This window comes from Panthera uncia, assembly GCF_023721935.1.
Source record: "Panthera uncia isolate 11264 chromosome E2 unlocalized genomic scaffold, Puncia_PCG_1.0 HiC_scaffold_19, whole genome shotgun sequence".
Lineage (NCBI taxonomy): Eukaryota > Metazoa > Chordata > Mammalia > Carnivora > Felidae > Panthera > Panthera uncia.
The window spans coordinates 17665793-17680885 of NW_026057588.1; the positions used below are offsets into that span (position 1 = coordinate 17665793).

Consider the following 15093-nt stretch of genomic DNA (forward strand, 5'->3'; position numbering starts at 1 on the left):
ATCCAGGTTGTGTGAAATGCAAAAGGGGATTTGGAAATCTGACCACTGCTGAAACAAATTATGAGTTACTCTTCTAGTTTTTAACTCCATCTTCACTCCTAATTACTTCATAGCCTTCTAGTTTCCCTGCACCTGGTGATGGTCAATTGCTGAGCCTTTTAGGAGTTTGGGTGTAAATCAGGCTTTACCTACTGTCTACTTAGGTTGCAGCTTTCTCAATTCTTCTAAGTCATTTAAATTCACCCATTTGCTTTTCAGACTGTTGCTGTTGTCTCCTTTCCAAATCTACCTTGTCCTTTATGGGTTTATGCCTAAAACAACAAAAAAGTCCCTCTCACACAGTTTTAGTAGGATTTATCAGCAGGAAGTAAAAGCAAAAGCTTGTCCAATTTGCAGTCTAAATTTAATCTTCACCCTGTAAGTTGCTTTCAGTTGTGCATTCTTCGTTATAGTTAGTTTTATATCTTAATCTCCCAAACTATCAAACCAAGAGACAGAGATATGAAAATATAAGAGCAAATACACGCGCACACACACAATATTGCATCCAAAAGGAATTAAAACAAAACAAAAAACAAACAGAACAAAACAAAACATGGATGAGGAAGGGAGGAACAGAAACAAGACTGTCTAATCTGAGATAGACACAGAATTTATTAGGTTAAAGAGACTTTGAGTCTTTAGATTTGTAAGGTCTACAGAGAAACCATTCAGGAATCAGTGTGGTAACATTTCTCAACTCTTAAGAATAAAAGCTTCCAGAGAGAAAAGTGACTGAGAATCAGACTGACATCAGTAATCAGAATGTTAGAACACAACAAACCCATACCCTCAAAGTTCTACAGAAAAAGATTCTAAATTTAGAATCATACAGTCAAGTGATTAAGAAAAACATAGGCTCACTAAAAAAACTTGCTACCCACACATTCCATGTTGTTTTAATGGTAAAGATACACTCAAACAGTACTGAGGGTGAAAAGAGAATCAAATAAGAGGCTGACACTGAAATAGGAACCCCTGAGTGTCTCTGAATAATCTAGTGAAAGATAATAAACCAAAGTAGAGCAGTAGAGGCAGTAAGAGGTCAAATTTTGGATATATTTTTAAAATAGAGGTGATAGGATCCAAAACGCATATGAGGTGTGCGAGAAAAGAGCAATTAAGGATGACTCAAAGGTTTTTGGTCTTACCAACTCAAAGAATGAATTGTCATTCAAATAGATGGAGAAGGCTGAATGAGAAATAGGTATGCAAGATCCCTACTAGATATCCCTCCAGGTGGCAGTGTTAGGGAGGCAGGTGGTATATACATCAGGAGTTCAAAGAGGTCCAGGCTGGAGATAGGAGTCAGTAATATACAGAGAGTATTCAAAGGTAGGTATTGCAGGAGATTATCAAGAGAAAAGTGCAGATGGTAAAATAAAGTAAATTTTTAAAAGACAGAAACAGGGGGAGCTTGGGAGGCTCAGTTGGTTGAGCTTCGGACTTTGGCTCAGGTCATGATCTTGCAGTTCGTGAGTTCAAGCCCCGCACTGGACACACTGATGTCAGTGCAGAACCCACTTCGGATCCTCTGTCCCCCTGCTCCTTGCCCCTTACCAGCTTGTGCTCTCTCTCAAAAATAACTAAACATTAAAAAAATAAATAAAGAGTGAAAGACACATACACACAGAAACAAGAGAGAATGAGACCCTGGAGCTGGCCAACATATGGAGATTTGTAGAAGAATCAACAAAAGAGACTGAGATGCAACCCATGAGGTATGAGAGAAAACCAGGATAAGTCAAGTGAAGAACAGACCAACTGTTCAAGGAGAACAGACCAACTATGCCATATATTGGTGATGGGTCAAATAGACTGAGGATAAGCACCAACCACTAGATTCAGCAACATGGAAGTTTTTGGGGACCTTGATAAGTTTGTCATCAAATAAAAAACCTAAATAAAATGGGTTCAAAAATTAACGGATAAGTGATGTAGACAATTCCAAGGGGTTTTGGTGGAAAGGAAAGGACAGAAATGGGGTGATAGAAAAGAGGAAACAGTTAAGAGTAGTAGTGTTTTCTTGTTGCTGTTTTTAAGATGGGTGAAATAGCATCATATCTCTTAGACAGGAAAGATCTGGTAGAGAAGGAAAAACTGAATACACAGAAGAGAGAGTACAGAATCACTAAAAGAAATACCTTCAAATCAAGAGGAGATGAAATCTGCACAAGGGGAAGGGTGGTCTGACAGAGAAGAAAGAACACTTTATCTACACTGACCAGAGAAATGGCAGAGGTGTGGAGCACAGATGTGAGGAACTGGGTACATGTGGGATAAGTTAATCAAAAATTTCTATTTGCTATTCTTTCCTCAATTAAATAGGAAGCAAGGCTCACAGGCTGAAAGTGAAGATGGGAAGGAGGTGTTGGAGGTTGGAAGAAAACAAGGAATAAAAGAGTCATTAGGAAAAATGGAACAAATAGACTATGGAAATGCATTAAGACTGCTGGGAAATAACCATGACTGATGAGGTTAGTGAATGAAGATTTAGAGTGAAAGTGGTCACCATGTCTGTGTTAATATAATCGGGACGGTGGTTTCTCTAAGCTTGTGCAAGAAAGCAGAAGGGCGGGGGGGGGGGGTTAGAGTTTATACTAAGTACTGATTGTAACAACTGCTCATGGAATTTAAACAGGATAAAGAAGTAAAGTCATGAGGGGGATGTGGGACAGTGAAAGGTAGTAAGATCAACAGACTATAGAATACAGCAGGTCCGAATGACTAATGGAGTTCAGGTACTAGAGAGACACAGATGGAGATGGTAGCTGGAAGTAACAAGGAGATAGTTACTCTCTATTAAGCACCTACAATAAACTAGTTACGTTTGACATCATCTCATTTAATTTTCAGAATGACTGAAAGATGGGCATTATTATCTATATTTAAAAGATGCAGAAGTTAAAAGCTAAGGGTTCAATAACTTGTCCAAGGTCAAAGAGCTCCTAAGCATTCCAACTGGCCTTTTGGGTCACATTTTCTTCCAGAAACAAACACCTCACAAAACTAGAATAAGATCCCTGTGAATAAAATATTTTACAAATGAACTCACACTTTATTCATTAAAAAACTTACCTCAGTGATACCTAGCTTTTAATACAGCTAAGTAAAGTATCGTAGAGAAAGTAAAAGGTAAACTGTTCCTGTAGAGGGCATCTTCTACCACGGAGTAATAAATTGAAGCTAAACCATCTGCAGTTACTGCTATTATTACTTTGGCACTGAGTTTATTATTATAAAAACTCTTGCTATGTGTCAAGAACAGATAATATTTCTTTATTCTTCCTACTTCCGTCTTTCTGCTACTACTATTATTATTATTTCGGAGGAGGGGGGGCTTTCTGCTGTTTTCTCTACTTCTGATTCAGAAGGCCACAGCTTATCTCACTCTGCTGGAAAGTGCAGTTGGTTTCTGGCATCTGACTTCAGACTCCCAAAATTACTAAATATTTCTGTGGACTGTACAGCAACAATAAACTGTTTCCAAGGCTCCCAGTTCTGGCAACCTCACTAAACAGAGGAACCAAAAGAAACTACTGCTTTAAGTGTTACTAGATCTTTGACATTCTAAGTAGTGATTTTGTGAACTGCTAGATTTAGGTCCCCAACTCAAGTGAGAATGGAAGAAATCAATAAAGTACTTTACAAGTATTTCATCCACCATACAAAGCTCTCCTACTTGCTCACTCGAGTCTATGAGTACATCGCTAATTAACAATCAAGAAGTGGGTAAGATACACCAATGGGCAAGACTTAGCAGATGATTTAAGGAAATAATTCATTACCAACTTTTATATTCCCTCTACCAAAGCCCTGATTTTAAGGACAAATCATTTTAAAAGCAGCTAGCTTGGGGCGCCTAAGTGGCTCAGTTGGTTAAGCATCTGACTTTGGCTTAGGCCATGATCTTGCCCTTCCTGAGTTCGAGTCCCAGGTGGGGCTCTGTGCTAACAGCTCAGAGCCTGGAGCCTGCTTCGGATTCTGTGTCTCCCTCTCTCCCTGCCCCTCCCCTGCTCGCACTGTCTCTCTCTTTCTCTCTCTCAAAAATAAATAAACATTAAAAAAAATTTTTTTAATCAATAAAAGCAGCTGGCTTATAATCATTCTTCTTTACAAAGTCTCTTTTCCTAATGCAGCAGCAACCTGGTTTTCATTAGAGTAGTGTATTATCCAGGTATGGCTGACTTAATATGTTAGATAAGAATTTTGCTCTTTTTAGGGGCACCTGGGTGGCTTAGTCGGTTAAATGTCCAACTCTTGATTTCAGCTGGGGTCTTGATCTCACAGTTCCAGGGATCAAGCTCGCTAAGCAATCTGCGCTGGAGCCTATCTGGGACTCTTTCCCTCCCCCTCTCTCTAACCCTCCTCCGCACTCCCTCTCAAAAATAAACAAAAAAGAACTTTACTTATTTTAGCCCATTTTATTAGTGTAAAAGTCTACATATATGATGCTTATAGTAAATGTGTACTTTCTCCAACTTTGAAATTCCCATAATTAGAAACCTTCAGTAACTACAAGTATCCTTTCATTTATTCAAATATTTACCAAGGGCGTGCTATGTGCCAGGCACTGTTCTAGGCACTGAGGATACAGCAGTGAAGGAGACAAAAATCCTGCATTCACGAAACTTCCATTCTGTGGGCAATCTCTTGGCATGTAGGATCTAGTATGTGCTTGAGCATCATGTTCACAAGACACAGGTGTGAATATACGGTAAATTGAAAACATGCCACCACTTTGTAATTCCCTCCAACATCTTGAACTAATTCTTCCCTTAAATTTTAAATGAAAATTATAATTGAGCTTGAGTCATAAGGTAAAACTCTGTCTTCCTAACAATGTCAATTTTGTTATAAGATTTTTTTAATCCTCTTGTATCCTTATTCTCCAAAATCTCTCACTGTTGGGGGGGGGGGGGGTGACAACATATCTTAGGCATTGTAAGTTTAGGGAGATATACAATTGTGAACATGGAAAGCATTATTTGGAGATACCCCAAGAAACTTCTACGAGATTAATAAACAAAAATGCTAAATCATTTTCACTTATTCATTAAATAAACATCCGTTCTTCCAGGAGCTCAGACTATGGTGGGGAGGGAAGGTGACAATAAACACATGCAAATAAAGCAAAGCAGATTATGTGCAGATCATAATCAGTGTTAGGAAGAAAAACTCAGAGATGTGACAAAGACTCCAAGAGACAAACTACAGACAGACGATCTATTAGCATACTTAGGAAACTGACATCAAGGTTGCCTTTATGACTTCTTGACATTCATACAGAAGATCCTGTGTATCAAAGCCCATCAAACTTACTTCTATTTTACCTTCACGGAACTAGAGCTAATCTGTGAAATTTCTAGTAGAAAATAAAGGACATCACTCACTTAGTTATGATCTCTGGGATTGGGCTTTTGATTATATTTAGTGTGACCATACAATTTATTACCCAAACTGGAACATTTTCAAGAAAATAAAGGGATACTTTAATAATCATGCTAGAACAACAGGCACAAACAAGGACCTTCCACCAGGGCAAAACAAGCCATACGGTCACCCTAATTATATACCACATGAAACATAACGAATCCAAAATTTTAAAGAGCATTGTATAATTCCACATGAATTTAAATTATAAGTAACATCCAAGTAAGAGACATAAATTTTAATCTGGACCATATAAACCAGGTGAACCTCTTGCTAAATTTAAGTGAAAAGTGAAACAAAAAGTTTTGTCAAAGTAATCAAAGTACCTCCATGACCTTGGGGTAGGGAAAAATTCCTTAAAAAAAAAAAAAAAAAAAAAAAAGAAAAACACTAGCCATAAATAAAAGTGATAAACATGTCTACGTTAAAATGAACTTCTGTTCACCAAAAGAAACCATTAAATGGAGAAAGAGGTTTACAACAGATATTCCCAGCAAAGGATTCATACTCAAAATGCTGAACTCTAGAAAGAGATATGCATTTCAGTAGTAAAATGGGCACAAGATTTCAAAGGCATTTCATGAAAGATGAAATCCAAATGAGTAAGATATGAAAAAGTGCTCACCTCATTAGCAATCAGGAAGATTAAAGCCAGGTACAATCACACCCACCAGATTGGAGAGAATTAAAATATCTGATACTAAGTATTACTGTTAGTAAGGGATGTGGAACTACAATTCTCATATACTAGTAACTGAAATCTAAACTAGTAAACAACCACTTTGGAAACTGCTTGGCATTTCCTAATAAAGACGAACTTTCCCCATGATCCTCCAATTCAAGTATATACCCTCAAGAAAGGTACACAGGCCATCAGTGTACTTAAACACAAATATTTATAAAGGCATTGTTCATAATAGCAAAAAACTGTAAACAATTTAATAAACATTAACTGTAGAATATCAAAAACAAATGCAGAATAAAGCTGTGTTATACTCATGATGGAATACTATGCCACAACAAAAGCCAAAATCAAAAATATACAAGATGGTTCCATTTATATAAAGTTCAAAAAAGGATAAACATAAACACTATTACTTAGGGATGTAAACTTAAGTGATAAATCTACAAATGTGAGAATAATGTTTCTATCTAGCTTAAGAGTGTAGTAGTGATAATGGGAAGATGCAGGGGGTGGGAAGCTTCTGGGATTCTGCAATGTCTTTCTTGCCCTGGGTGGTAGTTACGTGGAGGTTTGTTTAAAAATATTTCATTTTTATGCATGCATCTTTTCAAATGTGTGGTTATTTCACAATAAAAAAGGGGAAAAAACTCTTCCCAGAGGGGGACAAATTAACATCCAAAAGAGAATTCTAAGAATGTCACTTGAAGAGATTAACTCAATTGATAGTTTACAAAGATAAGGGATCTCTAAATCCAAAAAATATTGTATTCTAAACTCCATAAATAAACTTTAGGCTTTTATCTGTTAGACTGCCATTCTTCAACCAAATTTTCAAAAAGGTGGAAGTGGAATATCAGATATCAAATTACTCACAAGGCATGTAAATTGTAAAATTTGAAGACCAAACACCCCACTTCTAATTTTAAAATTTGAATTAAGTGCCCAGGGTTGACTAGACAGCTATATAGTAGTTCTAGATTAGATACTGCTAAGTAGAATAAGCTACCAAAATTTGATAACTTCAGTTTTTACAAACACAATTAACTTCCCAAACCTGTCACACATTAAATAACTCCTACTGCTTAAGAAAAAGCATATATTTTGTGTCGTGAGATTATCAAAGCCGTAAGTACAGATATAAATTCAATGATTAAAAAAATCGTTTCACTGTTGTACTATTTATGAAGTCATGACTGATACAAGGAACAAACTGGCATATGAATTATTACAGAATAATAAAATTTTAGTTTATGGACTCTAGAAGCTGTTGAAAATAAAAGTTTTTTAAAATGTTGGTCATTAACAAAATAAAGATTTTTTAGTTTTCCTGCATAAAAGAACATATTCAAAGATTTTTAAAAGACTTTTTGAAATCTTACATATGTACATATTTTTTTTCACTGTGAAGAATAAAGGCACAGCCAATTCAACAATAAGTCACTAGGCTGGCAACACACCTTAAATAAAAAATTATTAAACGCCCTTAATGAAAAGTACTGTATGTGGCTGTCATCGAGAACTTTAGGAAGCCTTTTTCATAATTTCATAAAGCCATAAAAACTAACACAATATACAGCTAAATATCCATGGGGGGGAGAGCGGGGTGGCAAGGAACCTAAGATAAAAAAATTTAAGACCTCTTACTCAGGTAATAAAATTTGTCCCAACTTAAGTGTTATTAAAAAGGACACAAAAAATGTCACTAAAACGTTTGCTTGATATTGTGAAACGACTCTCCTGTAAGTTATACGTTAATTTTCTTTTCTTTTCTTTTTACAGATCTAGATAATTTCTTCCTAGCCCTTGGCCCTCTGTCTCTACCACGGTATTCATTCTGTAACACTACCAGATGTGCTGGGAAAGCTACCTTGGTTATCTTGCTACCCTCTCCTAAGTATTCTTAACTTGGCGAGATTTCTTTCTAGAGAATGAGCTAAAGTTTATTTTCTTCCTGGTCTTCTGGCGGAGCGAAGGCACAGGACGTGTGAACGGAGAGAAAACCCACTCAGCCTGTGCGACCCTTAATTACATACTCTACTACGGGTAGGGCACTATCCTCAACACCCAGAATCCGCCGGCCCAGGGAGGCTGCCCGACGATCGGTCAGCGCCCAATGACCACTCCGATTAAGGGTACTCCGCACCGGCTTTCCAGAAACAGGGTCGATGCGACAACAGCAAGCAGCTTTAAAGAGGTGGTTGCACAACAGCCTTGGAGAAGGATTCCGGTTTAACAGGTAAATACCACGTATGAGACAAGTGGGATGCGATCTGCTGGATGGTACCGATGGCACTTCGAGACCGTCTGCGTCGCTGAGCAAACCCAAAGTTTTGCACATGACTTACAGTTCACCTGATGAATACCGTAACGAATTGAAATTAAGAACGTGAGAAAATAGGTGCCTTAGATTCACCAAATCAGCACTAAACTCAAGCTAGGCGGAAAAATTCTTTGAATACTTAGGCTTTGTTTTGCGGTAAGACGACAGAACCACCGAATTTCGGAGTTGGAAGACACGTCTCTCCGTGTTCTCCGGCCCGTTCTTGGACTTCAGGGCCGCCCCGCCCGCCCCGCTCACCGTCCTGTAGTTCCCGGATTGAAGGCGCGGACCTTCGGGGTGGGAGCCGGGAAGCCCGGGGAGGCCGCGGCCCAGCCCGAGACGCCGGGGCCCGGAGGGAGGGAAGGGAGCGGCCTCCGGGAGGACGACGGAGGGGGCAGGGAGGGAACGAGGAGGCCGCGGGCCGAGAGCCGGGCGCAGCACCCCACCCCGAGGCCCGCCCCGGCGTACCTTTGGCGAGAGCTACGGTGGAGTTCTCGGTGTCGATGGTGTAGAGGATGCCCTCGTAGCGGATCTCCGCCTTGGAGATAAGGCTGATCTTGCTGCCGATGTAAGGGGTGCCCCCGCTCATGGCGCCGCCGCCGCCGCCGCTCCCGGCCGCTCGCAGAGAGGCAGATCCCACGTCGCTGTCGCTGCTCCTCAAGTCCGCTCGCTCCGTCGGCGCCTACAGCAGCCGCCTCAGACCCAACATGGCGGCGGCGCCGGCTCCGCTACCCTCCCCCAGCCTCCCGCCCTCAAGCCGCGGCGCGGCGGCGGCGGCGGCGGCAGCGGCGGCGGCGCGGGGCATGCTGGGCTGGCGAGGCCGCGCTCTCGCGAGAGTCGGCCGGTTTCGAGCGGCTCAGCCCTCCGCGGCGTGCGGCCTCGGTGGTCCTGACAGCGGCGCTTGGCGAAGTCCAGGGCTGCCGTGTCCGCGCGGGCGGAGAGGCGACTCAGGGAGAGACGGAGTACCTCGTGGCTCTCGGACGCCGTGGGCTGGAGTGGAAGTGCGCGCGGCGCTCTTAACCTCACCTGCGGCCTCCGCCATTTCCAGACCCGTCGTATCTAGTCCTAACTCCTGTGTCTTTGCTAATGCGGATACCTCAGCCTGGAAAGTTGCCCATCCGCCTCCAAGCTGCTGGCGAGCCCCTCTATGACCGGGTCCTTTCCCCTTTGAGACTATTATGCCCCTTTTGAAGCTCTCAAGGCCCCATTACAGCATCCATTAGCCAACTATCCCCCCCCCCCCCCCCCCCGTTCTCTCTTTCGCAGCTGCTGGAGCTGGGACTCTGTCCAGTACTTTCAGATGGTCTCATCTAGACTCATGGCTTTCAATACCAGTGTACACAGACCAATCCCAAGCATTTGTCTGCAGCTTTGACCGGTTCTGTGAACTCTGGATTCATATAAGCCATAGTCTTCTCAACCTCTCTAGTTGGGTGTCTAATCAGCATCTAATTAACTTTGTGTATCCAAAGCAATACTCCCGATTTTCCCTCTAAAGTTAACCTTTGCTCATTATTTACCGCTGAGGTAACTGGTATCATTAATTCACCTGCTCATCCTTGGAGTCATCCTTGACTTCTCTCTCACCCCCCCACATCTGTTCTCACTGCAAATCCTGTCCATTCCACCTATAAAATATACCCTGATCACTTCTCGCCATTTCCATCCCTACTCTTAGCACAACAAACCCCACTTACCCTGCCCAGCATTATTGTAATAGCCTCCTAAAACATCCCTCTACCTCTCTTCTTGCCCCTAGTAGTTAATTGTGGACACAGCAGCCAGAGCGATCATGTCAAAACCTAAGTCAGATCATGTCCTTCCTGTACTCAAAACTCTCCACGGTTATCCCCTGTCACACAGGAGTGAAAGCCAGACTCCTTACTTAGGCTTATAAAAACATATATGATTTAGCTTCTTGTTACCTCATTTCACCATTCTGTTCTAGCCCCACTTTCTTCACCCAGAACTTTTGCACTTCATTCAGATCTCAAATGTGACTTCTAGAGATGACTTTCCTTATGTCTTCATTAAAATAGGACAGCTCCATCACTATATGCTCTTAGCTTGCTTACTTTTTCTTCATAGCATTTATCTCTCCCCCGTATGTCTTTTTAATTATGTGTGTGTGCATGTCTCCTTGGCTAGAATGTAAACATTTTGAGGCAGGGATGTTTTGGTCACTGCAGTATGGGCAGGACCTAACATAGCTCCTGGCACAGGGTGGCTTCTCAGTAAATTTGCTGTATGAACGAGCAGTTGGATGAGGGCCAGGCACAGACACGATGTCTGGTGAGCTAAGTGAACAAATGGCGAGAAGCTTGACAATGCAGAGAGGGAAAGGCAGGAGACAAGACTAAAGGTTGTTTTGGGTCTGATGCACAATGGCTTCAAAGGAAGGCTATGAAATACCTGCTTCAGTACAAGCTTCCTGCCGGGAAGTTGAGCTCTTACTCCTGTTCATTCCTTTCCCTTTGAACCCTGGAACCTAGCTTGGCTTCTCATGCTTCCAACTTATGTGCTAGAAAATGGTTGAGAACTGTGACACATTTCATTACTGTGGCTTCCAAAAACCCAAATCCCATGTTGCTCCCCTGCTTAAGAGCTACAAGATCCCGATTCTTTTTTTTCTTTTTAAAAATTTTTAATGTTTATTTCTTTTTAAGAAAGAGACAGAGTGCGAGCAGGAGAGGGGCAGAGAGGGAGACACAGAATCCAAAGCAGGCTCCAGGCTCTGAGATGTCAGCACAGAGCCTGATGCAGGGCTGCGAACCACAAGGCGTGAGATCATGACCTGAGCTAACGTTGGACACTCAAACAACTGAGCCACCCAGGCGCCCCAACAAGATCCCAATTCTAATGTGTGTGGGGGAGATTCCCATGTAACCCCTGGACACCAGCTGTAGTGTCCTACAATTCAACTTAATTTTGACACTATTTACCCAGATTCCACAGGTTGAGGGCTCAGTCCTACAAGATTGCCCTACCCCCTTCAGATGCCAATCATAAGCCCAGGTTATTACCAGTGCCTCTGACCAACCAACTACAGACTGGGGGGCTCCAATGATTCCCTCCTTGGACATCAGACCCAGTCCCAAGTACAGGTTACCATACTTCTGACAAACTGACTATATCAGAGTTTCCCACAACCCCCTTTCTTGGGTTCAATTAATTTGCTAGAGCGGCTCACAGAACCCAGAGAAACATTTTACCTACTAGATCACTGGATTATTATAAAAGGATAGAACTCAAGGGTGAGTGGGTGGCTCAAGGGGTTAAGCGTCCGACTTCGGCTCAGGTCATGATCTCACAGCTCGTAAGTTCGAGCCCCGCGTCGGGCTGTGTGCTGACAGCTCAGAGCCTGGAGCCTGCTTCAGATTCTGTGTCTCCCTCTCTCTCTGCCCCTAACCCATCGTATCCTGTCTCTGTCTCTCTCAAAAATAAATAAACATTAAAAAAAAAAAAAAAAAGAACTCAGGAACAGCCAAAAGGAAGAGATGCACAGGGCAAGCTATGTTGAAAGGGGTGTGGAGCTCCTATGCTCTCTCTAGGTGTGCTGCCATCCCCAAATCTCCACATCTTCACCAGCCTGGAAATTCTCAGAACCCCTTCATTTTGGATTTTTATATAAGTTTCATTACACGGACATGATTGGCCATTGGCAATTGATTCAATCTCCAGCCCCTCTTGACTCCCAGAAGTTGGGAGTAGGGGTTGTAGAGGGTGGGAGAGTGGGACTGAAAGTTCTAACCTGTAATTACCCTGTCCACTGTACTGGCAACCAGCCACAATTCTTAGGTACTTTCTAAAAGTTACCCCATTAACAACAACAAAAAAAGCAAGAACAAACAAACAAGATTCCTTTATCACTATCATTACTTAGGAAATTTCAAGGATTTTAAGAGCTCTCTTCCAGAAACAGGATGAAGACCAAACATGTATTTTTTATTATAAATGACAATATAACAAGTTCACCTGGGGTTCAAATGCCTTGAGGGCAAGATATGATCTATGTGTCTTACAGGCTTCCCCTTCTATTAGGACTTAGGCCCCAAACTTTGGGAAATGATGGAACCGTCTTTCAGTTCAGGCCCCAGCCTTCTGCACTGCCACACATTTAACCCAAGAGGAGGATTGGCTCTGTGTTCTGAATGTTCATGTATTCTTGTCTGTTGCTTTAGCCCATAGGGATGTTTAAAGTATCACTGGTTTCTTCTTGGCCAAGCAAAGCCCTCTGACTGGTGGCAGACCCCATCATTTGCCTGCCCCCATGGCAAATGCCCCCAGTAGCCACTAATCTCTTCTCATCTATAAAGTCTTGTTCCCCTTCTCCAGAATGTACTTTCTGCAGACTACTTTGTGATATCTGTAAAAATATTTTTACTTCACTCATTTCTCCCCCCCCCCCCCCCCCCCCCTCCCCCCCCCCCGTTAATACAGGGGAAATGGTCATCCATTGTGACCTTTTCAACCTCATTGGAAGTGGAATTTGGAAGATTTTTTTTTTTTTTTTGCCATATGTATCCATTAGGGATATGCCCATTTTATCCCTAGAGAGGCCCTCCCAGTCAGTGTTTCCTCTAGATTTGGGATAGACTGTTGTTACTTCAGTTAAATAACATATGACATTGTTGGCCTGCATCTAAGGCCTGTGTTTTGGGAAAATATGTTCCTTCAGACATCAGAACCACTCTCAGTGCAGTGAGATGCTCATTCTATGAGACATGCAATAAACAGATTAATTGATGGTGCTGTGGAGGTGCTATGTCCCATGTTTGCTCCGTGGTGCAGACACATAAAGTGAAATTGTTACTGATTTCTCTCTTACTCTTTCCTTTCAGAGCGTGATCACTGAATTTACACAGGTAAATGCACAGATGATACAATTTCATTGTTTGCTGCCTTTCGATGAATAGTAGCTCTGAGTAACATGTTTTTATTTCTAATTTGTAAATGAGGAAACTGAGGCTCAGAGATGTCAAGTAACTTAAATCCAACATTAAGGTGGGAAATCACGAATTTCAACCACATCTGTATGATTCCATTAATGTGTGTGCTTTATACCATTCTAGGATGGCAAATTGAACTTTTCATCAAGTGACAACTAAAGTAGATAGCACTGTTTGCCTGGAGGTTTGTGTTGCAAGTTCTGAGGATGTGTCTGAAACCATCAGGACCTTGTGCCATGATCGATTATCAGTATCTTCCACGGACAGGAGGTGGAAGAATGGTGATGCCAGGAAATCTCCGCCTATACCACCTTCTGTGAGAGTGCATATGATAAAGTGCTTTGTAAACTGAATAGCACTCTGTAATTAGTTACAATAGTCTTATCATCATGCAAATATCTGTCCAATGACCTTAACAACAAACAACAGAAATGGGTAAGAAGTGTGTGATTGGAAAGTAAACAAAGTAATAAAAATCAGTCTATAATGAATTTATCTGAGGAAAAGCTCTCTCTTTTTTAAAAATTTACTTATTTGAAAGAGAGCAAGTGCGAGGGGGAGGGGCAGAGAGAGAGACAGAGAGACAGAGAGACAGAGAGAGAATGAGAAGCAGCTGACAGTGCATGGAGCCAGATGTGGGGCTCGATCTCACGAACCTCAAGATCATGACCTCAGCTGAAATCAAGAGTATGACGCTTAACCACGCCCCAAGGAAAAGATTTATAAAATGCAAATCTTAGGATGTGAGATCTGGCCTGCAAACCTTACCTCAGAAAACCTTCAATGACTTCTGTGGCTCTGTGACCTTAGAATAACCTGGGGTCTGTTTACAAAACCCTGTGTGAACTGGCTCTTGAAGCCTCCTGTCTCAACTTTTTTTTTTTTTTAATATTTAGTTATTTTTTATTTTAAGAGAGAAGGACAGAGTGTGAGCAGGGGAGGAGCAGAGAGAGAGACACACAGAATCCGAAGCAGGCTCCAAGCCATCAGCACAGAGCCCGATGCAGGGCTCGAACTCACTAATGGTGAGATCGTGACTTGAGCCAAAGTCAGATGCTCAACTGACAGAGCCACCCAGGTGCCCCTCCTGTCTCAACTCTTATTACTCCCCTTTACTGTCCCACATTCTTGTTGCTGGGTACAGTTGGTGCAGCAGCACTGGCGAGGGGCAGGGGTGGGGGTGGGGCGGTGGGGTGGAGTGTGGCAAGTTGAGTCACTTGCTGCTGACAAAATCCAAAGGCAGGGAAATGAGTGGAGGTGAAACAAGAAAGGAATTTATTTCAGGGAGGCCAACACCAGGAACACAGTAGACTGGTGTCTCAATGGTCTCCAAAGTGTAGAAAATACTTCCAGGTTTTTAAAAAAAGTGTGGTCTGTGCACCTGGGCAGTAAAGATCAGGTCAATCCATGTCTCGGACTCAATCACTGGCAGGGTCTTGCTGGCTCAGAGCAGTCCTTGTTGCTTGAGGGGGTAGGTTCAGGTCCCATCGCAGGATGCTTTGCCCTCAGGGTCTTCATCTGAGCCACGAACCAAGCTGGAAAGAAGAACCCAACTAGGAAGTTTGAGATCAAAATTGGAAGCAGCCCAAGTCCTCTTTCATTCTCTCCACCCTCCAGGCTTTGTCCTCCATTCCAGAAGCCACGTAAATCTTCTCTCTGAATCCCCC

At 42.2% G+C, this 15093-nt stretch overlaps 1 protein-coding gene and 1 long non-coding RNA gene across 7 annotated transcripts in view; one reads left to right on the top strand and one right to left on the bottom strand.

Annotated features, from left to right (window-relative positions):
- Positions 1-9258, bottom strand: part of LSM14A (LSM14A mRNA processing body assembly factor) — a 53821-nt gene extending 44563 nt beyond the window's left edge. For 2 of the 6 annotated variants that reach the window (XM_049621052.1, XM_049621053.1), the window contains exon 1: positions 8946-9254. In XM_049621052.1, the coding sequence (XP_049477009.1) occupies positions 8946-9066 (121 nt within the window). In that variant the 5' untranslated portion in view covers positions 9067-9254. Of the gene's footprint in view, positions 1-8945 lie in introns of all 6 variants that reach the window. The other 4 variants (XM_049621056.1, XM_049621055.1, XM_049621054.1 and 1 more) reach the window with 4 other exon arrangements.
- LOC125915315 (uncharacterized) lies at positions 8401-13898 on the top strand. The gene is made up of 3 exons (XR_007455629.1): positions 8401-8774; positions 13319-13342; positions 13550-13898. It is a non-coding gene; the product is annotated as an uncharacterized LOC125915315 (long non-coding RNA).
- The last annotated feature ends 1195 nt before the right edge of the window (positions 13899-15093 follow it).